This window comes from Zosterops lateralis (assembly GCF_965231275.1).
Source record: "Zosterops lateralis genome assembly, chromosome: 8".
Classification (NCBI taxonomy): Eukaryota; Metazoa; Chordata; class Aves; order Passeriformes; family Zosteropidae; genus Zosterops; species Zosterops lateralis.
Window position 1 is genome coordinate 32879423 of NC_139768.1, and position 25898 is coordinate 32905320.

The 25898-nt window shown below is 45.7% G+C and overlaps 1 protein-coding gene across 5 annotated transcripts; it reads right to left on the reverse strand.

The window, feature by feature from the left end:
• Positions 1-109: 109 nt before the first annotated feature.
• Positions 110-25898, reverse strand: P4HA1 (prolyl 4-hydroxylase subunit alpha 1). Of its 5 annotated transcripts, none has more exons than XM_083866493.1 (15): positions 25838-25898; positions 20479-20595; positions 19532-19628; positions 17602-17753; positions 16796-16933; positions 14822-15061; positions 13820-14010; positions 13128-13304; positions 9275-9345; positions 4286-4385; positions 3179-3232; positions 2075-2140; positions 1574-1642; positions 910-1006; positions 110-395 (listed from the first exon to the last, which is right to left on the reverse strand). In XM_083866493.1, exons 2-15 carry the CDS (start codon positions 20564-20566, stop codon positions 325-327), a joined length of 1611 nt encoding a protein of 536 aa, XP_083722619.1. In that variant the 5' UTR covers positions 20567-20595; positions 25838-25898; the 3' UTR covers positions 110-324. The 5 variants fall into 5 exon arrangements, with proteins under 5 accessions (XP_083722619.1, XP_083722620.1, XP_083722621.1 ...); XM_083866494.1 differs by lacking the exon at positions 3179-3232 and adding an exon at positions 3294-3347; XM_083866495.1 differs by lacking the exon at positions 9275-9345 and adding an exon at positions 10377-10447.

Here is a 25898-nt window from a genome sequence, read left to right on the forward strand (position 1 = left end):
AGGTATGAGGAGGACTCCAGACAACCCCTGGCTGCCCAACTGCTCAGAGGGATGATGGTGACAGGAACACCACACACAACACCACTGTAAGTTGTGGCCCTCATCTGTATTTTGTCCTTTTTTTTTTTTTTCCAGTAACACTCGTCAACCTTGGTATTTTCTGCTGATAAACCTCGGGGGGGATTTGGAGGGAACTAAAAGCACGTTTGTCCTGTCCACAGCTGGCACAACGGCGGTGAACCTGTAGTGGAGTGTTTGTTAGTCAGTTGTAAACTGGCAGGTGTGTGCCTGTCACACACACTGACACACAGGAGCCCGGGCTGCTCATTCCTGCTCCGATAACGTGCACGGCCGGCGGAACTCCTGCCCCCGCTCATGGAGCCACTTATTGGACACTGCAAAGACACAAAGGTGTTGGATCACTGCACAGGCTCAGCTCCTCTTCTACTGAAGATAAATAGGCTCTAGGCCAGCTAAAGCACAGGACTATCTTAATTTATTCTAAAGGGTTTTAATCACAGATTGGTTTGAGTTGGAAGGGGTCTTAAAAGACTCTCCCATTCTGACCCCACTGCTGCACCACAATGTGTGAAGTTGGTGCAATAAAAAAACCAATCAAACAAAAACCAACCAAATAAAAAAGTCTTCCAATTTGGGAAGGTTTAGAAAACCTTCTGTGGCTGCAAAGTTACAAGAACTCCTAAAGTAGATATAGTATTAATTTCCTTTATACCTGTAATGAAATATGCTACTATATAGAATACATTTAACATATAGAGAGAGATGAGGTAGATAAAGTAAATTAAACAGATTTCTTTACAAAGAATGTAATTTCTGAAGTCCAAAGGAAAAACAAAGCCAAGCCACCCCCCAGCAGAGGCCAGACTTGGGTCAGAGGCAGGTACTCACCCCATTTATTTCCCACTAGCACCGGGCAGGCTGCGTGCCGTGTGCTGTAATCGCCTTCTCCGCTTGGGAAGAGATTGTACCAGAACACGGCTGTTCCCTGGGGATGGCAGAACACTCAGCCCTTTGCTCTCTGCAACACACACCTCCACACCCACTTGCCAAAGGATAAGGCAAACCTAGGTGCATTTGTGTTTCAGATTCTCCTTTTAAACTGAAGACCCTTTTCCACAGTCTATCCTTTGTTTCCTTAAGAATAAGTCTCCTTTGACTTATTGTATGTCTATATACTTGGCTCTTTTTTTTTTTAAAATCCTAAGCCAGGTTCATTCAACCCCCTGACCTGTTTAAGAAAGCCAAGATTATTTACTAAAGCTGAGCAGCAGGCCAGCAAAGGCAAACCTTGCTTGAAGGAAAAAAATGACAGGAGAATTTCCCACAGATGCCTCAAGACTAAATCAACTCACAGATTTGAATATTTTCAAGATGTGTTTTGGAGTATTTAAATGTTTTGCATTTGCATCCACACATGGAATATCAGGACCCTTGGAATCACCAGCACAGCTCTAGTTGTTTCACTTAAGGAAAATCATAGCACTGTCATGACAGCACAGAGGTGCTTACAACTATTTTAAAGGTTTTTATCTGCTGGATCAATCCTGCTCACCTTTCTTGGCCAAACGCTGGCTCCCACTTCAGGGAAGACCGTGGCTCCCCCTGCTGACACATCACTCATCTGAACAGGTGAGGAAGGACAGGTGAGTTCAAGCTGATAAAATCTAACTTTTTACTAAAAGTGAAGTTTAATTTTGATGCAAATCCCTTAAGAAGGCCAAACCCTCTCTGTTCCCAGTGCAGTCCCAGCCTTATCCCTCCCACTTGAGTGTTAAGGTGGTAAACATGCTGTAAAAACTGATGCAGATATAAAAACAAACAGGCAAGTAATTTAAGCTAATGCTCAATTTTGGAGGGGAAATCCTCCTTAAGACACATAGAAGAACTGCAAAGCCTGGGTAAGAAGACCCCCACCCCAATAAGTATTACCCCAAAGTTAGTGGCTGCTTCACTTGCAAGTCCCTTCAGTAAAAAAAGAATTAAAGAAAAGCAGAATTAAATCATTCTATGGTATAGAATATGCAGTGACAGATGGCAGAAATGTATCACTTACATAAAACAACCAAGTAGCAATTCTGTTGCCTGTTCCCAATTCCTTAAAAGCATCTGGCTCATCTTTCTGTGAACAAAAGCAGGCAGATTCCATCAGCATTTCTTTTTGGTTGCTGAGAGCAGCCAATGACACACAGCTGCTGAGCCAGCAGCACACAACAGACTCATGCAGAAGAATTAATCCAACCCCTCGATTTAGAAGGAGGGGAGGAATGCAATAGGAGTGAATCTATTAATTTAAATACACCAGGCACTTTGAAATTCTGTAGGAGAGGGAGGGAGGGCATTAAGCCCAGATGTCTAATGGGTAAGAACAACTGTGCTGTCTGAGGCTGAGTCTATAAATCCTCCTCAGAGCAAACTGAATTATTTAATTACACTCATCCCCCTTGTCCTTGGAAGCAGCCAGGGCAGCTCTGGGTCCCAGGGTCAGCTGGAACACCTCCCTGCCACGCTCCACTTTGGATTCCAGCTGGGAAGCAGGAAGCCTCAGTGACAAACCAGGCAACTCAGAGGTGTTCAGCATTTGACTTAAAAGCATGAACCCCATTTTGATACCAACTTCTGTCACTCCTCTCTTTTTAAACCCACCCCCCTGTGACCACAATTTGTGTGCACTGAAATTCCAGCAATTGTTACTCCAGGAAACAAGCCCAGTGTTTCCAAACAAAACCTGTTCATCAGTTGCAATGCCTTGGAGCAGGTGCCTACAGAGCAGAGATCCTGATTCAGAGTTGGTGGCTGGGATTGGCAGGGTTAAGGTTAATCTGAAGGGGTTAAACCACACAGAATTATGCCCAGTAAATAACCAACTGAATTTCAGCAGTCTGCAATTTAAGCTGGACTAAAACAGGTGGGGAATTTAAATCCAATTTAAAAATTAAGGACAGTGAGCTAAGACATTTTTTTCCAGTCTACTGGCACTCAGCTCACAGGGAGTGACCCCCACAGGTTCAGCTGGTGGTTTAGAGGGCTTTCTCCATGGCCATGGATTAGGAAAGTGGAAGAGCTACAGAACTGAATATGCATTGAAGAACAGAGAGTGTGCCCCAGCCCAGAGGCCCAGGCTTCACCAGGTCTAGCTCTCCTCCAGCTCTTTACTTGCCCGTGCAAAGTCAAAGTGGGGCTCATACTGTCCTCCCACTCCATAATTTGCCACCTGAAAAAGAGAAACACAGCGCTTGTGAAGAAGAAAGAGGTGAAGACAAAACAGGACTTACCCTTCCAAAATCAAAATGAGGCTCATACTGGCCTCCTACGCCGTAGTTGGCTACCTACAGTGGAAGGAGAAGCACAGGATCTAGTAAATCAGTCTTTATCCAGGCAAGAGTTTGACTGTCAGCTACAACCTTTGCAGAGATGAAGTTTAAACACCAAGCCCCAGGAAATGGAAAGCCTCTGTCAGCAACAGAAGCACCTCCAAGACTAGCACTGCAGGATGCTCCAGGTAAGGAATCTGGTGCTTCCCAGCACAGAAAAGAATTTTTCTTCTACAGAAAACTTTTCAGCCTCTCTTCAAAACAGTATCATGGTGCTTTTAAATCACCAAATTTAAACCAGTTTTTGACCTGAATTGGACTGTGTCAATAAAGAGGGTTCCCTGTCCTTCTTGTCAATTGGTTATAAAAAAATAACCTCAATTTTCCACCAGATCCTTGGCCATTTCATCACCAGGAACCCTTAACAGAAGGGCAAGGAGCACAGCAAGTTTCAGAAGAACTTTGTGGGTGTCCTGCCTTCTAAGTATTCATGCTCTGCTCACAGTCAGAGAAGCAGCTGCTCACTCAAAGGCCTCAGGCAAATAAACAAAAGCATTTCTAAATTACAATTTACTCAAATTACACATCCAGCCAGAGCTTCCCACATCCCAGGGACACCAGACATACTGGTGGCCTTCCCTGAGCACTAGTCAAGCTAAACTTTTAACTGCCTCCAACAGCAGCAAAGCTTGACCCTGTGTCCATGAAACTCAGTTTATTTGTCTAAATAAAAAGGAATTACACATCCAGAGTTTCAGTACCACTGTTTCCTTTCAGCCCCAAAAAAGCCATTTCCCATTGAACAACTGCTCTGCAAAGACAACTTTTTTTCCCCTCTGTAAATAAATTTTTGTGGCCACCCTACCTGAGCAAGCACAAGCCACCCACCCACTTGAGGTGAGGTGCTGAAACTGGTGACTGGCACCCAGCAGCAAAGCCATGCTGCCACTCACCTGCAGCTCCTCTGCTGTGGAGACATCCAGCCCTGTGAGGTCCTGGATCCTGGTGTTGATGCGGGACACCACCGGGCTCTCGTACCCCGAGAGCCACGCGCTGCGGGGGGACAGTTAGTGACACGTGGAGGGACTTGAAATGGGACATTCATTTCTAGTACTCCTCAAGTATTTGGTACCCTGACCCAGTAGTACTTTCAGGGTGTTACAAAACCCTGAATTTAATGAACATGTTTCCTAGAAAGACCAATTCCAGCAGTGGTTTAAGGGAGCTCTGTAACCAAGGGCCTGAATTCCCACCCTGGGCTGAAGGAAGTGTTACAAACAGTGCTTCAAGCTGCTTTTTAGACCAGGCACACACAGTTTTGCTCTTACCCCACTCCCAACAGCTCATTCAGCCCCTGGGATGATGCATTTTGAAGCAAGATTTGGGACAGAACAGGTGAGTTACAGTATGTGTCTGTGTAGTTGGAACTTGGCTCCCCTAAATGTCACACACTTCCAGGCTAGCACTTTGGGAGCTGCCCTTTCTCATCACTTACCCCTGCAGTGCTACTAAAAATCATTCTGAAAACAAATAATGCATTAAACTGAACAACTGCATCAGAACAGCCTATTACAAATCTGGTATTTAGCACATGCTTCAGGTACACAATGATTTTTAAAGGAGACAAAACCCAAACTATCCCCTCCCTTCTTTTTTTTTTTTTTTTTTTTTAATGTGGAAGGTCAGCCTCAGTTCCAAAGGCATCTTTCAAAATGTTTGCCTCCTGCTGTGCATTAGTTTTTCTGCATGTGCTCACCTGATGCCTGTTTCTGTTGCTGCTTTACTCATCCCATGCCAGCCACTGCACCTTCATTTTACCCTGGCAGCCCACTGCACTAATATGGGTGATAATATTCATTATTTAGGGGCTCATTTTCCTCCTTTTCTTTTTCTTTTTTTTTTTTGGCAGGAAAATGGAGACAGGTATTTGTACCTTTTTTTCTAGCAGCTGACTCAGCTTTTGGGCTCAGCAGTGCTTCCTGCTGGACAGAAATCCCTGTGCCTAGAGCCCAGCTGGAAACTATAATCAGCAGCATCCATGTATTTTTACTCAAATCAACCAATCAACCTCCACATCTATGCTAAACGAAGTTTTTCTTCGATTTGTATTTTAAAAACACATACATCCCCAAATACTTTGCCTGGGAGGAACAGTAGCATGACACATGACACAAGGCACTGACACAGGTTACAGAATCTCTATGAGCATTTTTTTTAATGACAAATGAACTATGAGATAAAAGAAACCAGATTTCTCAAGACAGACATGCCCAAACACATCCCCAGACCCATTCACTGCTGAACACTTGTTAGTACAAGGAGGTGTTACAGCACAACCTGCTTTAATTTCATGTGGCAGAAGAATGCTAAGACATGGAAACGAAGCATTTACCAAATGAAAATCCCCAAAAGCAGCCATGCTACACAGCCATGGTGACCAGGTAATGCTCACAAGCAGCCCATACCTCACGTTTAAGGCACAAGAATAGCCCCAACACAGCCAGCAGCTTCAGTGTAGGCTCTTTTTGCCTCTGTCCAGTCTGCTAATAAAGGGGAAAATACCCAAAGAAAACAACCCAAAGAAAGAAAAACCCAAGGATTCTTGCTCTGTTGGTTATTTAGAGTGGCAATGAATGCTTCACCAGGGAGAATACTGCAGCCTTTCAGAAAGGGGAGTACTGCATGTATTTAAAAACAAAAATTAACTGCCTCAACTTACAAAGAAAGCCTATGGAAGGTGGAGGAACAGGGAATTGAAACCATATTCCAAGTGCCAGCCTGTCTGCTGGTGCTGAGCAAAACCACAGGGAGGGCTGGAGTGATGCAGAGTTACAGGGGGATTTAATCCTGGAGGTGTCAGGGAAGCTGCATCCATGGCTTTGCCTGGCCACAGAATATTCCAGCTGTCCCACATTCCCTCCTCTGGTGCTGTCCCAGCTTAGTCCCTTTGCAGATAAAAGTCTCTGCCTCATTCAAAACAATTTCTTAACACAAAGTTGGCTTTTTTCCTGCCCTTGTCTATCTAAAAAAAGAGAAAGACTTCCCTGACCGGTGGTGCAGGAGATGCAGCATTAACAGCCTTAAACATGCTCAGCAGTTTGTTTTCTTTTAATATTTACATACTTCCAGGTTCATTGCATTCTGTCCTATTTTTGACCAGCTGCCACCTCAGAGTCCATGATGAGCCCTAACAAAAAAGGGACAATCCCTGGGCAGCCACAGGCAGGGCAGTTCAAGATACCACTGATCTAGTTACAGGAGGATTTGGATTTGGTATTTCCTTGATAACCACCACAAAACCCTCAGTTCCCTGACCACACAAATTTGGTGTTTTGCCGACTGACTTGGCTTTTAAAGAGCCCTCCCTCAACTGTTATAAAAAATTTCATGCTTCATGAATTCACACTGGATGGGGGGGGGGGGCTTTGAAAAACTTTTATGTGCATTACAAAGAGTCAGGAATAATCATATTGACTCATATGGAAACAGGAAATGGCTTGGCTGGCTTAAAGCTCATCCCATTCCAGCCCCTGCCATGGCACCTCCCACTATCCCAGGTTGCTCCAAGCCTTGTCCAACCTGGCCTTGCACACTGCCAGGGATGGGGCAGCCACAAACTGTTCCACATTCCTCCCTCTTATAATTCTGCATGAGGCACCTTAGCGATATTTAATGGCACGATGCTTCTACACAGAATGTTTTACAAACTAAGCAGTACATTAAGGAAAAACCAGAGAATTCTCTGGAGCTACTGAACACACAGGAGTGTATCTCCCCCAAGAGCTCATCTCCTCAGCTGCACTGGTCAGTCTAGGAGAAGACATTAACATCCCAACACTACTTCTGTAAGTCACTGGCCACAAAATACTGGCATTTGTGTTAAAAAGCCTTCTAAGCCACACTTGGTGTGCAGAAAAGTACCAGCAGAGGACACAACAAGGAGTGAGTAAAAGCCCAGCCTGGTATTTCTCAAGTGGAAACTTTTACCATTGCATGCTGCAAGCTCTGGCTGCCTGCTGGGAGGAGAGAGAAGGGGGAAAAGGCAGTTTTTCTCTGTAAAAGCAGTGTGAGAGTGGGTGGGTTTATCCTGGTGCTGCACACACAGCTCCCTGGTGCTGGCAAGGTGCCCCCTTCACAGAACTGCCACGTCCCACCCAGGGAACAGTAGCTCTCTCAGAGTCAGGAATGCTGTAATTTAGGAGGGCACGTGCTGGGAAGGAATGTTTGGAGGGGGAAAGCAGTCATCTATTAAAGAAATGAAGTGAGCATTTTTTTGGTTTTCAGGAGCAATGATTCATCTGGAATCTGAACCGGCTCAAGGAGCTCCAAGGGAAAGATGTTTCTGGCAGTGCAGGAGAGCAGCAGGAACAGCACAGGGCCTCTAAATCAGGCTGCTGGGGGTGGCTTCTGCCTCCTACTTCAGATTTAGGTGTCAAGTTCTCTTGGAAAGCCCATACCCATCCGCAGAAGTCCTGCTCCACCCCTCAAGGCTATTCCTATCCTCGAAAAATGGCCTTCCCCAACTTCTTGGATGTGTCTCTACAATTTTAATTCCAGTTTCCAATGAGGTACTGAATTAAAAAGTTAGCTCAGTAAAATATGACTTAATTCTGAGAGGTCCTTGGGTACATTGAAAGGAAGTCCCACAGTGACACAGTTTTGAGCACCAAACCTCATTAAGAATTTAAGGGTCTCATTCCCCAGGCTCTATCCTGTTTTTTCAATTGGCCTTTAATGTTGGGTGGTGCCTTGTACTATTTTTTTCTGACTGTGGCATCTGCACTACCTCAGGGAATAACACTTCCTACTAATGAAAATTCACAACCCAAAATAAAAAGTTCTTTCACTAAGCCTCATCTTTTTAAATAGGGACCAATTATGCATCCCAATTTCCATCAGTAATCTGGTCACCTTCTCAAATTCCCATCATCACATCAATTTTGACATGAGGGGATGGATGAAGGAGTTTCCCCAATAAATACTCCAGAGCTGTCTGGCACAGAGGACAAACCCCACAAGTGAATAAATTAAGCCCTCCAAATAAGCAGTGACAAATAACCAAGATGGGTAAGACATGGACAGACTTGAACATTAAAAACAAGAAATAAAAATTAAATGCAATACGTGTCCAACAGGAAGATGAATGTTCCTGAAGTCCCTCTGTGGCGGCAGTCCTAAGGAGCAAATGTGCAAGAGCTTCCCAGACAATTTCCAGAGGATTCCCACTACCTGCACGTGCCAATGAGCACCGACCCACATGCTGCAGAGGTGTGAGGCATAAAAAAAAAAAAAAGTTTTCAACTTGCCACTGGAGTGTCCTTAAGGACCTCAGCTCCAGTGGTTTTCCAGTTTTCCTGAGACCTATCATCCTTCTTGAATCAATCACCTTCCTGTGATCCCATATTTGGAAGCACTTTTACCTTTCTGAAGAAATTCACAGCTAAATAAAAGCCTTTCAGCTCCAGGCCATTCCAAGTTCAGGGGTTTGTTCAAAGCAGCTGGAAGAACACTGGATTTTTATTTGAGCAGCAACTACATTCCATCATTCCAACATGGAAATCCCTTAAAATCACCACCTAGCTCTAATGGGCAGTGCTCCCAGGAATCCCAGGAGCTACTAGCTCTAAGCAAGTGTGGACACTGGAGGTGAGGAGCAGAGATGAGCCAGGGAGGTGCCCCATTGCACTGGGTGCCAGCAGAGCCCCACATTTAGTACGTTAGTCGCAGCGCACAAGCCATGCTCAGCCAGAGAGGGCATTTCCACCTTGGAATGCCACCACTGACAACAATCTCTGCTTCAGCAGACCCTGTGCTTTGTTAGATGACAGCTCAGCTTGCTTAGCCTGCTCTCTTTGAAAGAAAGGCTGAAGAATAAGGAAAGTTACACAAAGCAGCACAGCCCCAGGACACACTTCCTCGGACAAGGAATCCCTTCCCCTTACCTCTTAGAGACTCTGTAATGTGCTGTGGTCAGTTTCCCAGTCTCAGGGTCATGAACAGTAGCACGGCTCAGCTACAAAAAGAGAAAGGACAAGGCTTACCCACCTCGCAGGCTGCTTTTTGGCCAAGCCCCAGGTGTTTGAAAGGGTTCCGATTGGTGCGGATGCGATGCTCGCATATTAGCAATGGTTGGAAGGGCAACACAAGCTGCAGCTGCCATGTCCAAATCACAACAAATTGGTTGGAATAATTTGGTTAGATTGTCCTTTCACTTTTTTCCTCCCTTTATTATTTTTCCTTTTTCTTTTTTTTTTTGTTTAAAATTAAGACTTTCTGCAAGTAATTTATGATGCTGAGTTTCCCAGACAATTCCTCCTCACCCAGAAGTTTTAACTCCTCCCAGAATTTTGGCTCAGTGCTGATGGCCTGTGCAGCCAATCTTTAATTACCACGGCTAAAACCAGGGGAGGGCAGGCAGGGGCAGGTGGTTTCTTTCAGATCCAGCCAATTTTGGAAAGCACTGGCTAAATTCAGCACTTGTAGTACTTAATGGACAAGCTGAAAAGAACCAGGAGCCCAGTGGAAGTGAGGCTGTGTTCTGCCAGCTTTGTGTCAGGCAGGAGGTAAAGGAGCCCAGCTGGGAGTGTGGGATTATCCTGGACAAGGAGATGTGTGTCCATCTGTGTGTGCACAGCAAGGACCCAAAGCATTTCTTACACCCATTAAGGTACTCCGAGGTCTGCTACATTTTCCAAAGAAAGGGAGGACAATTCTTGGTCATGAGGAGAGCAAGGGGAGAGATTAAAAACAAAAAACCTCCAGATTTTACTGAAGGTTTTGTGGCATCTTGTATTTCTCACACTGACTGCAGAGACTTGCTTGAAAAAACAGACTCGAGAAGGCAACCAAAAAGGAAAGAACAAATCAAAATACGCCCCCAGAACTTCCAGCTGAAGGAAAAGACTGAGAAACTCAGCAGTAACAGCCTGTTACAGATCTGCATGGAATCACAAGGTGTCTCTTCAGCCCACCTTGTTTCCTCAGAATGAGCAGGACGTTCACACTCATTACAGGCCCAAAACCTCTGGCATAGAGCTCTCTTACCTTTTGCTAATTCTGTAATGTGCCGTCTCCAAGGCTCCCGTTATGGGGTTTGAAATGGTGGCTCGCCTCAGCTGTGAAGCGAACCATCAGAAGTTGCATTACAAGCACAATCTGCATCCCAGCAATCCGACCATTCAGAAGCCTGGGGATGGGGACAACGCCACTGAGCCACCACCGCCCTGCTCTGGCTGCCACCGAGGGTGCAGGGCCATGGGAAACGAGGAGGAGGTTCCAGCTTGACTAAAATAAAGGTTTCTTTGGGTTTTGTTGGTTTTTTTTAAGGTTTTCCGTAAGTCCTGTTTCTGTGTCTGTAGCAAGAACAGCTCTCTGAATAAAGCAAACCACAGCAGCTTTGATTTCTTTTGTAATGAAATGCTCTGAGAGCAGCACACTGGTGTGGCATGTGGACAAGTGCTGCTTTGCTACACTGTCCTGCCCCTGGATGTGGAGTTTGACAGGTCAATTGAATCCAGGCAGTACCATAAGCCAAAGGGGAATAAACCATTCCTTTTCAGTCCTTCCCATACCAGAAGTAGCACCGAGCTTCTCTGAGCTCTCACAAACTTCTGCTTCACCCATGGTCACTTTTACACAGAGTGGGAACTCCTGGCTCAAGGCTTTCCTTTCCCTCTGCTGTGTTCCATTTACTTCATGCCTTCCCATCTGTGTTAATATTCCAACTCAACCTCACGTGTGAGAGCCAACCTTTACCTTGGTTCATGTACCACCAGACACTCCATCACTCATAACTGGAATGGCTGAGATGCAGAGCCCAAATTTTGCAATAGGCACAATGTCATGCCAACTCCAAAACAATCAAAATAATTTCTCTGCTGTTAAAATAAACTAAACAAGCCAAGGCCTTTCTCTCTCTTCATACCTACTGACAAGAAAAGATACTGGGAGGTCCCAGTCTGCTGCTTCTCCTCTCCTCCCATGCAGACAACATTAAAAAACAAGGCACAAACTACAATTCCAGTGAGACTCCAAAGCTGAATAATGAGGCTTCATCCTTCCAGCATGGCAGAAGGCTGGGCACAGAGCAGCCAGCACTGCCTCTTCCCAGAGGATGGCAGCATCCCCAGCAGCAGGAAGGAGGAGATGACCTTTAGGTCTCCCAGAACACAATCTTTTTGCTGCTGAGCCTTGCAAGGCCTCAGCCACAGGGAATATGGGAGCAGTAACTGCATACAGATGCTCCTGCCTTAAAGGTCTCCAAATCTTTGCCATGAGCCGTGTTTGACAGGAAAACAGCAACCTCAGCAAGTCCAAAGCTTACAGTCACACATTTACAGTTTTCTGCTCTGTAAAGCAGTGGTCTGGCCACATTCCACAGGTGTGGAATGCATCACACTGGAGCAAAGGAGCTCCAACACCTCCAAGACCAGCAACAGGGGCTGAGATTTTCAGCCCTGCAGCAAAGCTGCCTGGCAGGGCAGCAGCAGGAGATGCCTCACAGGTATGTGGAGGGAGAGCTCACACTTCCTGCTTACAGTTCGGAGCGTTACCTCAGAAAACTCAGCACAGAATCACCAAATCACTGAGGTTGGAGAAGACCTCCAAGATAGTCAAATCCAACTGAGTGCCACATCCAGTCCTTCCTTAGACATGTCCAGGGATGGTGACCCTGCCACCTCCCTGGGCAGGCCCTGCAAATGCCTGACAAACTCTTCAGTGAAGAAATTCTTCCCAATGTCCAACACCTCAGGCTTAGGGAGCTTTAAGATCCCCTTCAGGCTCCCTGGTAGGCCAAGGACAGCCTCACTGCCCAGGTGCCCATGTACAACCACAGCTGCTCCACCCTGCAGCAGGCCAAGCCAACAGCTTCTCCTGCACTGAATGCTCTTATTCCCCTGATCTCCAGCTCATTCTGTCCAGCTCATTCTGGACAAAAAGCCATTTAGGCCAAAAGCAAAGGAAAAAAGCAGGAAAAAAACACTTCTATAAGTTTAAGTCTTATTTTAGAATTGATGGAAAAATAAATTAATTTAACTAACTATATCTTCAATGTGCATTTGTAGATGCAGAGTTGCACCAACTGGATACAGAAGGCAACTCCATCAGTTTGTTGTTTGCCTTGGACTTGCCTTGTTTTCTCAGACAGTGGAGCTGTCCTGGATTAAGAACCTTTGCATCCAGTGTCTGAAACAGGGCTGATGAGCCACCACTGTCAATATGAAAGCAAAACCCAGCAACTATGTCCTGCCCTCTTTTAAAGCTCTTTCATCTGCAGGCAGCTTCCAAGCCTGGGAGACAGAAGCCAGTCTTATATCAAAATGGAGAACACAACCATTCCTTTCTTCTCTGTACAATAAGGTGGCATTCCAGGACCAGAGGAATGGCTGCCTTTCCCTTCCAGACTTAAAAAGAAAAACAAAAAAACAAAACAAAACAAAAAAAAAAACCAACCCAAAAGCAGAAAACCAAACACAAGTCAGGAATACTCCAGTACACCCTCGCTGCTCTATGTCTGTTTTTCTATGTCTGATTGGAGAACCTTCTCCTCCTCATCTGAAATTGTGTCTGCTGAAAGAGCCTGATGATCCTGCACTGCTGTGACCTGGCTCCAGTCATCACACGGAATTCCCAGCTTTTCCCAATCTCCTTCTCAGGGTGTCACCAAGAGCTGCAAGGTGAGGCAAGCAAGGTGTGAGCACACTGCACACACCCCTGTGCTCCAGAGCAGACAGCCAGGCCCACTCACACCGTGGAATTCCGAATTCCAAAGGCAAGAAAGCTTAAGGCATTTACCCTGGGCTTGGCCAGCTCCTTCACGGTCTCAATCTCCTCGTCGGAGATGATGTCCAGGAAACGAACAATTCGAGGCTTATCCCACTCGTCCTCCTGCTTGACGGGGCCCAGGATGTATCTGGGATTCCTGTTCCCATCGTAGTAGCGGCAGAAGAGCCTCTTTTGTCTGCGGGGAGTCTGGAAAGGGAGGCAGAGCAAGGGGGAGTCAGAACTCCCACAGGACATGGGTATCTCCAAGTTCAGAACACGTCCTGGGTACACAAACAATTCACTCGCCCCACCTCGTTATGTGACAGGTTAAAGAGATGATTCCAGTTTGAGAAGTCAGTGCTGTCTGCACATTAATGCTGCTGTGCAATACTTTGACAAGCATTACTTTACACAACCCTACTAAGATGATTTTATCACTGAAAAAAACACCCTTATTTAATTCTGTCTGTAACTGCGGAATTCCAGCATCCTTATTCAATTAATTACACTGATGGAGCACATCCAAGACAGCCAGCAGTGCTTGGGGCAGCGTTACTTTCTGTCTACTGAACAGGCCAAAACAGGGAAGAAATCCAACACATGATCCTCAACTCTGCACACTCACATCCAGCTGCTCTAACAACTTCCTTGCTTGCACACCACACACAAATTCCTGACATTGTTTGGTTTCAAACATTTGAGAACAGTCTACTCCACTTTACCATTTTGAGCCCCTCCCCACGGCACAGCATTTCGTACTTCCTTCTCTCAGGCAGGTAATCCTTTTTCTTAACCTCAGTTTCCTTCTCCTGCTGCTCTTCTGAATCCGTGCTGGACTTATTTGCTTCTTTTTCTTTAGCCATGATGTATTCAAAGTATTTCATGTTCCCGTTTGCTCTTTGATGTTCAGGATCTATGGACAGAGAAACAGACGGGGATCACTGGCAGGTTTCCAGCCCCTGAGGAATCATCCAGAAGTGGTTATTTACAGAAAGCAAAAGGAAACAGATGCTTCTCCAACCCTCACTGCACACGGGGGTCCCAGCACTGAGAAAAAGGGTTTGGCCATTCCAGCCCATCTCACTAGAGAAGGAGAGACAAGGGAATGGGACAGGGAGAGAGCTGGGACAGCATGACTGGCTGTAAACCTGAAAACTTCCTGGTGGCATTTAAGATTCCTGGTGACAAAGCTTTTTAACTTACAGAATTAGCTTCAGTTCTTTAATAAGAGGCTCTCAGTAGCTTTTGCTATGTTAGGGTTAGAATTGAGCTTCCCAGAGCATCCCTTACACAGTTAGTAGAATATTTACAGAAGAAGAAATGCTTGATTTTTTCTGAAACAGACTCTTATCTCACTGTCCTGTATTCTGTATCCTGTATTTTTTGTTTTTACAAGTCTTTCATCTTCAGCATGCTGAATTTGTATTTAAATCATCTGCAGAGATTTCAGTATCACCAATTTAGTTTCAATTTCATTAATTTTGGTTCTGCCTCTACCAGAGGGGAAGTAATCTCAACCCAGGAAAGCAAAATGCAGGGAGAGAACCAGATTTCAGACAGGTAAAGGGATAGAAGCCAACAGTGCTGGGAGGCAGAAAACCCTTCAGTACAAAGGAGCAAATCCTCACCTAAAATGTAAAAACAGACTTTACAAACACATATACAAGTCAGATTGCAGGCAAGCCTGCTCTCCCCAGGCAGAGCTGTGTCCCTGTGGCCCATACCCAGCTCCAGGAGGCGCCTGGTGAGCGCCATGGCCTTGCCCAGGTCCCCCTGCTGATACACGGCGTAGCTCAGGTAGTCCAGGATATAAACTTTGTCTGCAGAGGACACTTCCCCCTCATCCAGCTGCTTCAGGGCTTGCTCCATCCACAGCTCTGTGTGGTAGTAGTCAGCCTCTGTGTACGCAATCTTCCCCAACTCAAAGCAATCTTCAGCTGTTAGGAAGGATTTGTGCTTCACACCTGGTATTTAGAACAAAACAGTTTTACACAGGGTTCCAGACCACTCCTCTGAGAAACATTGGAGTTATTTCTCATTCCTCACAGCAGGGTTTTATTTCTGCTCTCCCACAGCTCCCTTCTGCAGTAGCTGTCTGCTGAAGTCTCTAAAGCCTGTAAATCCTTGGCACACAAGCACTCAGATGCATTACCATTGCCAGAATACCAACGAACAGCTAAATGTCTCTGCCACAAGTGAAAAATCAAATTAAACAAACCTTCCTTCCTCAAAACTCTAACTGCTTCCTGCAAAAGCAAAAATAAGCCAAATTTGAAGTTTCAGAACTCTGTTTTCAAGGACATCACATTATCACTTTCAAAATGTTACTGAACCACGACTTGTTAGTGACAACTTGGTGAGGGAGGAAAACGAAAACATCAGGGAGTAAATTCCCAGCTGCTTGGGATTTTTTCAAGGCAGTCATTTTTAGTAACATTTTAAGTGACCTCTGAAAGATTAAAGCACTAGTAGGCAAATTACAGATTCCTCTTTTTGCTTGTGGAAATACAGGCCCTATGAAAAACCAAATTTAATCTTGTAAAAGGGAAACAGGACCTGCCAGTGTTACAGCTAAAATTACACCACTAATTACATCTTAATCCATGCTGAGTTTCTCGCAGCAGCTCTGCAGTGCTCAAAGAGAGCAGCTGTTTATTCCTGCTCCCTCACCAAACACCTGGATGTGCCCATCCTGTGATGGGCAGCAACTGCAGCTTCCTGAGCCTGAATCTGCAAACTCTCAAAGGACAGATTGGCAGATTGCAGGCTACTGCTAAGATTTGGCAGTAGCTGAGATTCTGCACCAAAAGAAATTCCCTGGGAATGAAGAAAAGGAGCACAAACAAGGGACCACATGGGAAGTTCCCCTCTGGAGCTCTCCAGAGTCCAAGCTATTCTCTTTTATTCTCCAGAACTCCCAGGTTCTGCCATTATGCTTCACTGCACACAGTCTGGTCAGCTCATTCTTTCAAAAGCAGCAGAACTTCACTTTGTATTTCTGTGCTGTTTGAAGAAAACAGCAACAAGCTGCTCATTGCATTAGAAGGAATCTGCAGGTCCTTGAGCAGGTCTTGAACCAAATCCAAAGTAAGGTTATACATCATAACACATAAAGCCAATTACCCTTAATTTTATTAGGCATCTGACCACAATGAGCACTTACAAAAACACAGATGGATTGTACAGAGCTGATTTCTTGCCAGTTGGCACAGGATTATTTTTTGAACAGAGGAAAACAAGAAAGACTCAGCAGAGAAAGTTTTCTGACCAAAAAAAAAAAGGAAGTTGTATCGTCTCCTGCACAAAGCAACCTATTAAAGATCAGCTGAGGCAATGCCACACAGGCTTCAGTTTACACAATCTCTGAAGTTTAAGCTCAAAGGAACTTGTTCAAATGCATTAAATTGTGCAATAAAACTAGGCATCTGCCAGTGCAACACAAGGAAAAAACCCCATCCAGGCAAGATTTTATTGCTATTGATTTTTATTAAAAACTATTGACACTAGCTTATCTTACCATAACTAGAATAAAGATGCAGATTTCAACTAAAAACCCACTTTTCCCATTAATTTTAGCCAGCTCAAACCCCTTTCTAATGTTACCTTCAGGCTGAGCAGTTAAATGAGGTGGAACAGAGCAAACGATTCGTAACCAGGACATTTAGGGAATGCAAGTAACAGCCATGGAAGGCTCTCACCTGGCAGGTTCCCTCTTGAGAGGGTGTCTGTGTCCAGGTTGTAGGTGTCCTGGAGCCGCAGGAGGGCCTTGGCTGCACCAGTCTGGTCCTCATCATTCGGGAAGAACTGCCTCTGGATTGTCATGTTGGAGATAAAGCCTGGAAGAGACAGGGAGACACATGGTCACCTCTGTCCTGGGAATTGTGTGAACTCCCTGCTCCAGGGAAAGCCAAAATCCACCTTCACGCAAGCCTGAACTGAACTCACAGCACAGGCTGCACAATTCGCATTCAGTTTGGGCTTTTTTAAAAGAAAGCAAAGGAAAAATCAAAACCAAACATTTTGGGTTTTACCCGACTCATTCAGAAGGGCTTAAGACACACTTTAGGTGCAGAGCCTTTTCTGTTGTCATTTCAGTCCCTCTCACAGCTACAGGAAAGCTGAGTGTGCTGTATCCTTATCAGAGACTGAGTCTTTTTGAAAACCCTGTTTTCTTATAATTCCTTACTACAAACTTCCACCTGGTATTAATTAGCTGTTGAGACAGTCTCACAGGTCAAATATACGCATCCTGACTTCCTTTGGCTGAGTGTTTTTCACAGCCAACTATTTCATGTCCTGTTCTTTGCTGAAGAGCCTCCACCCTTGCTGAAGAAAAGAGGGAGCAATTAAGTGTTTTCTACACTAATTCAGATTAGTTCCACAAACGCTCAGTCTCAAAAGCAGATTTGCAAATCTAATTCAAGCCCTGACATGTGAAAGGCAACAGCCAAGTACCTGCAGTGAGCCCGTGATGCTGGTTTTTGCTGCAGGCACACACACTCACCATCTGACATGTCCTTGAGGACCAGGCTCTCCAGCTCACCCCACTCTGTGTTCAGTCGTTTCATCAACTTGAACGCGTTCACAGGATGGCCCAAAAACCCCTCGGGGTCTTTCGTGGCAGTGGCTGTCAGCTGATCCAACTTCTCCGCCCATCTATAATGAGAATATTCATTACAGTCTCACAAGTCTGCTGGTGTGCTAGAGAACTGATTGCAAGCTACTCAAATGTCTTCACTAATAAAAAAGCCAACTGAAATTGCAAGCTCTAGTGTTATCTATATTTAGAGCTCTTCTAAAAGGAACAAAAATGGCTACTTCCTTTTATTAAATCTTCCTCCTCAGCTGCAGCCCCAAATCTTGAGCTGTTCTTCCAGTCCTTGTTGGAACCCTGCTGAAGGAACTCCTTCCTACAAGCCCCAAAAGCATGGTGCCAGCACTTCTATTATGAGCTGTCATGCAGGAGTAATCAAAACCAAAGCTTTACCACATTTTCAATTTTTCTAATGCCCCATTTTCCCCCTAAGGCTCACAAAAAGGCAGTTTTGATGCTTGTCTCAAATTATTTTAGGTTCAGACACACACATCTGTGACATGCCCCTTGCCTCTCACCACAAAGCTCCTTTCCATGCTAAAAGCTTGGAGGAAGAATTATGTACTTTTCACACTCCCAAATGAGGAGCCCAGACCCAGATTCTGGTGCTGCAGCTTCAACTCAAGCTTCTCTAAAGACCACAGGTCATTCAACACCCCAACGTGCCACAAAACAAGCACAGCTTTCTAAAAACAACCCGGATCTACATGCTGCATGAAGACCTGCAGCAACGCCCTGCAATCAGGGTAAATTGAGGAGCCACACCCCACAGAGAATCCCAAACTCCAACAAGAAAGCAAAGCCAGAGTCTGTAGCCTAGAGGGAACTCCACCCATGAGCTGGAGTTCCTCTTGTTCCAGGATGTGGTTTGCCTGGATGAAATCTGCAGGCTTTACCTGAGGCAAGGAGGTGTTCCCAGCTGCTAGAGGTGCCTCTGGCTGTTTTTGCTCTTCCCACACTGTCCCTGATTGTTTTCCTGCACTCTGACAGTCCCTGGGTGGGTTCTTCCAGCAGCCACACCAGTGAGGAGCTCCAGGTGCTGCTGGGGACCAACTCCAGCTCAGAGCAAGCCGAAGACTGAAGAAATCAACCTCAAACTGTGCCTTGTCATCACACAGGGTCAAACCCTCCCTGCGTTTCCCACTGCAGGACCAGCTCCCAATGTCTTCCAGGTGCCAACAAACAACACTGGCATTTTTTTTCCAGGTTCTTCAATAGTTCTGTGACAGTTATTTAAACTCTCCTGACCTCACAGGTTGAGGTTTGATTACTGATACAATAAAAACAGAGGTACAACACTTCTGCAATAAGCTGTGTTTCCACAATTTTGGATGCCCAACTGGCAGGCTCCCATGTTAATTTGTAGCTGTAAAGAATATACCTGTAAGCTTCCAAACCTGGCAGCAATTCCAAGCCTGGGTTTTAAATGACAAAGAAGGCTCTTTCTTCCTGGATGGTGGAACACCAGAAAGTAATACACAAAGGCTAAAATAAAAACCACTCCTCCATCTAGAACTGTTTCAACATCCTCAAGGCAGATTTATACATAGTTCTGAAAGCAAGGAAAGCATCCTGTTCAGTGATAAAATATGTTTATTTCTAGCTGTGATAAAATCTGACATATTGGACCCTGCTCCTCACACAGTCAGGTTTCTTCTTATTTATACAGCAAGCTGTGCTCGAAGAGAACAATTTACAACAAACACCCAGCAAAACCTGCTACTTTAAACTTTGCCCCAGAGCAAAAGTTCCATAAATTTAATCAGCCTTAAGGAAGCACTTTTTGCATAAGGGTGGACTCAAATGATTGACCATTAGCATTATGACACCAACTGCTTACTTTTTGATCTGTTCTAGCTTGCTTTCCTCTGCCTTGATGTAATCTTTGAGTGACACAACCAGATCTTTTTCTGTATTTATTAAGTCTGTCATATGACCTAGAAAAAAGAGAGTTTGGTGAGTCAAGGAGAAACACAAAACACTGAGAATTAAAGGCATTCTTCCTCTTTCCTACTTTCTTCCTTCTCCAAAAGTCCTGCATTTACTTAAACAACACTGAAGGGATATCTGAGTAAGGCCTTTTCTTTTTTCCTTTTTTTTTTTTTTTTTTAAGGAGAAAATCTCCTGCTGGACCAAGCTTGTTGCCATGGAAATTAATGTAGCACTGCATATTTATTATTAGAACTAATTTAGGATTCATTTGGAAAAGGAAGTAGTTTGCCACAGAGTAATCTTTCATCCAAGCATACATAATGTAGAGCAAATAAAGAGAAAGCTACAGATATACACAAAGCCTTCCTGTTTGATACACAACACTAATCCAGGGCTTTATTTTTAAGATGATATCCATGACTTCAAGGGGTCCTTGGTAGTAATTTAATAATTGTTTCACCTCCTGCAGGCAGGCAGCTGAAGTGGTTCAGCACAAAGGGTTGCAGTGCCCACCCTGAAGCCAGCAAAACCCAAGGGTGAGTCCAAACATACTGCACCATCATGTACCCTCGGCAGCTGCCCCACCTCCTTCTGCATGTGTGCAGCACCAAATTCTGTGCAAATTCCAATTCCTGTAAGAATAAATTGTGACTACAAAGCCTAACCAGGGTCATTAGACTACCCCTGGACTGACTTAAAGCCTGTTTCTCCCTAGAGAAAAGCCAACAGTTTGGTAAGAACTAGGAAGTGAATTTAATTCTGTACCAATTAGTGTCTTGGATGATTAACATATTGTTGCAGGATGAGCTTTGAGGGCTGTCAGGAAACTCTTGGCAACACCAAAGCAGGCCTCACCAATGGAAGTGAAGAAGTCCGTGTGAGCACAAGAGAAAGGCAGCAGAAATCCCAGGGCCAGGGCACACCAAACCTTCTTAAACGTCATTGCTCAACAGCTCTCACCTCACCACACACCTGTGAGAGAAACACAAAACAGGTGAAAAATCCCTGCTCACCAGAGAGTTCAATCCACCTTCAGAAAAGGCAGCTCAGTCTCTTGGGGCTGCCCATGCTGCCTGAGTCCCTCCTGCTGACTTTTATACCTCTCATGTGGCAAGAGAAAAACAGAATAGCTCAGGGACAAGGTATCCACCAGCACTCTTCTTTTTAGCATCTAAGTCATGCTGCAGGTAGAGCTGCTTTGCAAAAAGCACTGAAAAAAGCCCACAGCACCAATTTAAAACAGTCATTATCAAGTTCATCCACTCATTGGGGAAAAAAGTTTCCTTATTTTAGTCAGAAAGATGCCAGTGGAACAGGTCTGAATGAAAACTCTACAGGAGCAGTCCAGAGAGAGAGTTCTGTGCACGCTGCTGCTGCCACCACGGAGCCAAGCTCCACACCTGACACAAAAGGCTGCTCTGTCCCTGGATCCTGGGTGAGTCTGTGGCAGGCTCACAGGCAGTGCTTTCTGCAGGGCCAGCTGCCAAGCTCTCAGCCTTTCAGGATCCTGATCCCTTCAGCAGCTCAGCCATGCCTGGCTCCTGCATACTTCAGGAGTAATTATGCCGTCGTGGAATTCACAGGCTTTGCTTTTTTCCCCTCAAACAAAAGTTTAAACTCTCACATACTGCTCAGAAAAAAAACCAAAAACCTCCAGTGTGGGGACTAACAGAAATTGGTTTACAACTCTTCCAACAGCCCAACTAATGAAGAAAAAAAGAAAGGAAAAAAACAACAAGCTCAGCAACAAAGTAGTTTGGCCTGCTTAGGGAAGAAAGCAGCATTAAACAAGCAAACAGCATAGATCCAGGTGTGGTATTCACACAGCAAACCTGCAATCACAATCAGGGAAATTCAAAAGTTACACCCAAATAAAAACCATCCCAGCCACAGGTGGTGGAATTAACAGGGAACAAATCCCTGACTCCAGAGTGCAGGATCTCTCCTCATACTGCACCTGAGGGTCAAGAGGCAGCTCCCTCCTCTCCTTTCCACCTCCAGCACTGCAGAAGGAGAGGCACTGGGGTTTGGATTTCCTCTGGGGACTGCCTGTTGGACAGCACAAGCACAGCTCCACTGGCACCAACGGGAACAACAGGCAACTCACACGAGCCCAGAAAAGCAGCACAACCTCCAGCTCTTGCAAACCACCCAAAATATGCACGACCACAACTGAAGGGCTGATGTATTCTGGCACATTACAACTTGCTTTCTGCCCATGAAAGTGAGAATTTAGAGAGGTAAGCCTGCAGTACCCCCTTTTCCCCTCACCAATGCTCTAAAGCAGCCCTGCCATTCACTGGAGCCTTCCTCACCTCTTCCTCCCCACAGGCAGGCAAACAAGCTGCATCAGACTGTTTCAAACATACCTAATAAAAATCCACTGATGTCCACCTTCATTCTTATTGAAAACACCACTCAGTTCCTATTTCACCCTGCAGAGAGCCAAGTGCCTCCTGCTATTCAGCACTCGAGCCAATACATCTGTGAATCAGTGACAAAGCACAAACAGCTTTACTACATCATAAATATTTGCCAGTTTTATCAGTACTGGGAATGCACAGAGCTATTTGTTTACTGCACTCAGTGAAACACAAGAGAAGCTTCAGAAAGTTTCCTCTCTTGCTATTAATCGATATGAAACTTTCTAAAAGCAAAAGAAAAACCAAACAACAAAATCACCAAAAAGGTGAAGAAAACAACGTTTCCTCTTCACCTACTGCTCTCAGTGACAGTGTCCCATCTTGTTTTTCCCTTTTGTCCAGCTGCCTTTGCAGCCTGCTCCAACATCGGGCTTATCCAAACACGGTTGCAACTCCTATTTCCACCTCCTTATCTCCACAGGCACGCAGCAGGAGCCACAGGCAACAGCCACAAAATGCAGTAAGGACAGTTCCAAGGAGATACAAACACAAAGTTTCTTACACTTAGGCACCAGAACAGTCTGCCCAGAGAAACTAGATCTCCCATTCTTGCAAGAATTTCAGACGGAGCAGAGCTTCCCAGGCACAGGTTTCCAAACCAAAGAAAACACAGCTCAGTTCATATAGGATGCTGGAAATCTCCAGGACTCACAGGCTGCCAAATAAGTAGGCTTTAATTTCTTCCCGTTTACTTGACATGAGGCAAAACAAGAAGAAAATCCTGTCTTCATTATTCCTGTCAGTCTCATCCTCCTCCTCAGCCGTGTCCCACAAAGATGCCAATTGAGCATCTCGGGGAGGGGATCCCTGCCCATGCAGAGGAGTGGGAGTCCAGCTGACAGCTCCAACACGGGAGCTTCCTGCCTCCCCTGGGAACGTGCACTGACTCAGCTCTGAAACAGCAAGACATGGCAGAGCAGAAAAACGTGAGGGGGGGAAGGGGGGACAGCAAAGAGCAAACAAACACACGGATAGAAGGGAAACAGAGCAGCAAGCAGAGCAATGGCACTGCCAAGCACAGCACAGGATTCTCTGAGCACACAACAAACACCATTTCAGCTGATCTAATATAGAGGGTTTTTTTGAGGACTTCCAGAGAGTTCAGTTCTGCTTTAGGAGTAGAAAGATGCAAGCAGACAAGTGAAGACAACTGCAGAGTGACACACTCTCATCACAATCCAGGTCCCACTACTCAGTGACCAAAGACTGAAGATGCTTTTAGCCAAGTCTCCTCACTGCCAGCTCCAAGCTCCCAGGTGCTTAACCGAGATTCAGAGAACAGGATAAAAAAATGCAAAATCAGGGGGTACTTCAACATGGAATGGTTCTAAATCAATTCCAAAGCAGCTTCTTTATTTAGGTAAGAAATAACTGGCCTGCTCAAGACGTAAGCTCACAGTAGGGCCAGGAGTCAAAACTCTATCAACAAGATCCTCGACTTTTGATTAAAAAGATGGGTCAATTCTCACAATCCTTACAGGACCCCTCTGTATGTAAAAATAATAATAAAACCCCCTGACCAGTTAAGCTGAGCTTAGGGGAAACAGAAAAGATGGAACCAGAAGTGATAGCTCCTCACTGCCCTAAACCTCTCCTGCCTCAAGGACAACCAAAGTTACAGTCTCATGACACAATGTGCCCAAAAATACTACTGAAAAGGAAAGAACTTTCCCAAAATAAGTACTAAGAACATTTCGCTGTCATCATTGCTTAAAGGTCTCCCAGGACAGAAGCACCAGAATCCAGTTCCCAAGTCCTCTAGCATGTTTAAAGGCTGTTTTAAAATTAAGCTCCAAGCAGTGAGAGAAGAAAGATTTTCTACAACAGCTGCTACCAAAAGAACAGGGTGTGCTTTAAGCATCTTTTAATGACAAAGTTACAATCTTTTATATACATGAAAAATATAATAACATAATAAGAGACGAGAATCAATTTTAAAGCCAAGTAGGATATTCTACCTATCATTTACTTCCAAGCTGAAGACAATGTTCATGGCTGAATACAGAGCAGTTGTGTTTGTGCAAAGACTTGTAGGCAGTGAACTGAAGCAAGTTTTCCCCTCATTTCCTCCAGACTAAGACTGAATAGACACAGCCCTCTGAGCCCACTTGTTGTAACTTCCCAGGCCAAGAACACAGGGGATGGAATAGAGCAATTATCTTATTAGACACAACAGGTAGGAGGCTATCCTGCTCAAGGATTAGTTGAGACATCTACAGAGATATACAGAATGTTTTCAGATATTAAGAGTGATTATAAAGTAAGCAGGAATATGCAAAAGATCAGTTGGGTTTTCCCAAGGAGTATAATCTTTCAAACAAAAAAAGATTTCATTATCTATATCACCCTCAGCATGAAGGCATGGTTTTCCTGCTATAAACCTGTTTATCCTCACTCCTTCCAAAGTGTAACTCACCACCTGTGAGTTTGTCAAACTGCACTGGGCACTTTGCAATCTACGTGCAAGCCCCAAAAATCACAGCTTTGAATGCTACATTTTAAAAACACTCATTCGGGAACAACATTTAAATCTGCACAGGTCAGAGAGCTGGCTTGGGAAGGAAAACAAAGAGAAAGAAAGTTAATCAGTACTGGCTGTGTCAGCACATACTTCAGAAGCACTGCGAAGTACTCCGGGTCAAATCACTTTGGTCCGAGGCATTAAAACGCATCCAGCAAAGGTCTGAGAGCAGCAGCGGGTGCAGAGCAGCAGGACACAGAACATCCCTGTCCCCAAAGGCAGGCCTCTGCTTCCCAGACAACCCGGGAACTCATTACCTTTACTTTCCGCCCCGGGCAAAGCACCGTCTGCATCCCGAGCCAACAGCCCCTGGCGCTGTGGGGAGCTGCAGTTATTTACTTCTAGTAACCAAGTAAATAAATGGCTCCTTTCATTCACTAAAACCTCGAGCGCTGAACCTTTACTTATAAGTAGGTGAATGTTTCAGCACTTTGCGTTCTCCTCTTACTGAAGCCAGCAGGGGGAAAAAAAAAGTGAAACTGAACGCTGGGCAATCCTTTCCGTCTGCAATCCCGAAGGAACTTCCCTCTGGGAGCAGCCAGCTTTTCAGGTAAAGTGGAAGATTTATCCTAAGTACATGTGACATTTCTATTATATTCGCCAGCATGCTCAAGGCTCCAGGTCGGAGCTTCTCTTGCTACTCAGGCTGGATCCTATCAAAATATCTCCTGAATGGTATCGCTTACTCCAAAGGTATATGCAAAATTCCACGAAAAGCGGCTGAGTCCAGCCCAAAGCGGCGGAGAAGGAAACCAAGACAAGCCCCGTTCTGCAGGGCGCAATCCCTGCAAACAGCTTACGGCGAGTAACTTTCCATCCCTCCCAGCACGGAGCCACGCGCTCGCAGGGCAGGGCAGGGCGCTCCAGCTGCGGGGCCGCGGAGCGGGGCGGGAGCCCACCTGCCCAGCGGAGGGCAGGGGACCCGAGCCCGGCCGGGGGAGCAACTCCCAGCTGCGGGGAACGGGAGGAGGCAGACGAGGAGGAGGAGAGGGAGGCGGCGGCTGTGTTTAGTCTGCCAGCCGCGGGGAAGCCGGCGCGGCGGCGCCCTCCCGCCCCCCTCCGGAGGCTGCCGGCTCCCGTTACGTAAAGGCCGGGAGCGCCGGGACACGGGTCCCTGGCCGCGGGGAAGGTGGGGGGCGGCGGAGCGCTGCCACGTATGCCCCCACCCACCGCCTCCCTCACAGCAGCCGCCCGACCCCGCGGCTCCCTTCACCTCGACTCACCCGCCCAGCCACTCCCAGTCCGGCGGGACGGGGAGGCCGGGCCTCACCTGAGCACGGGGGGCGGCTGGACGGGGCCCACACCAGCGCTTCGGGGGCTTCACCAACCGT

What these genes read in the sequence shown, in the direction of transcription:
- P4HA1 (XM_083866493.1), bottom strand. Translation starts at nt 20,566, where the DNA reads ATGACGTTTAAGAAGGTTTGGTGTGCCCTGGCCCTGGGATTTCTGCTG. An exon ending in GGACTTCTTCACTTCCATTG is followed by an intron (nt 19,629 to 20,478) that starts GTGAGGCCTGCT and finishes TCTTTTTTCTAG; the next exon opens with GTCATATGACAGACTTAATA. An exon ending in AAGCTAGAACAGATCAAAAA is followed by an intron (nt 17,754 to 19,531) that starts GTAAGCAGTTGG and finishes TTCTCATTATAG; the next exon opens with ATGGGCGGAGAAGTTGGATC.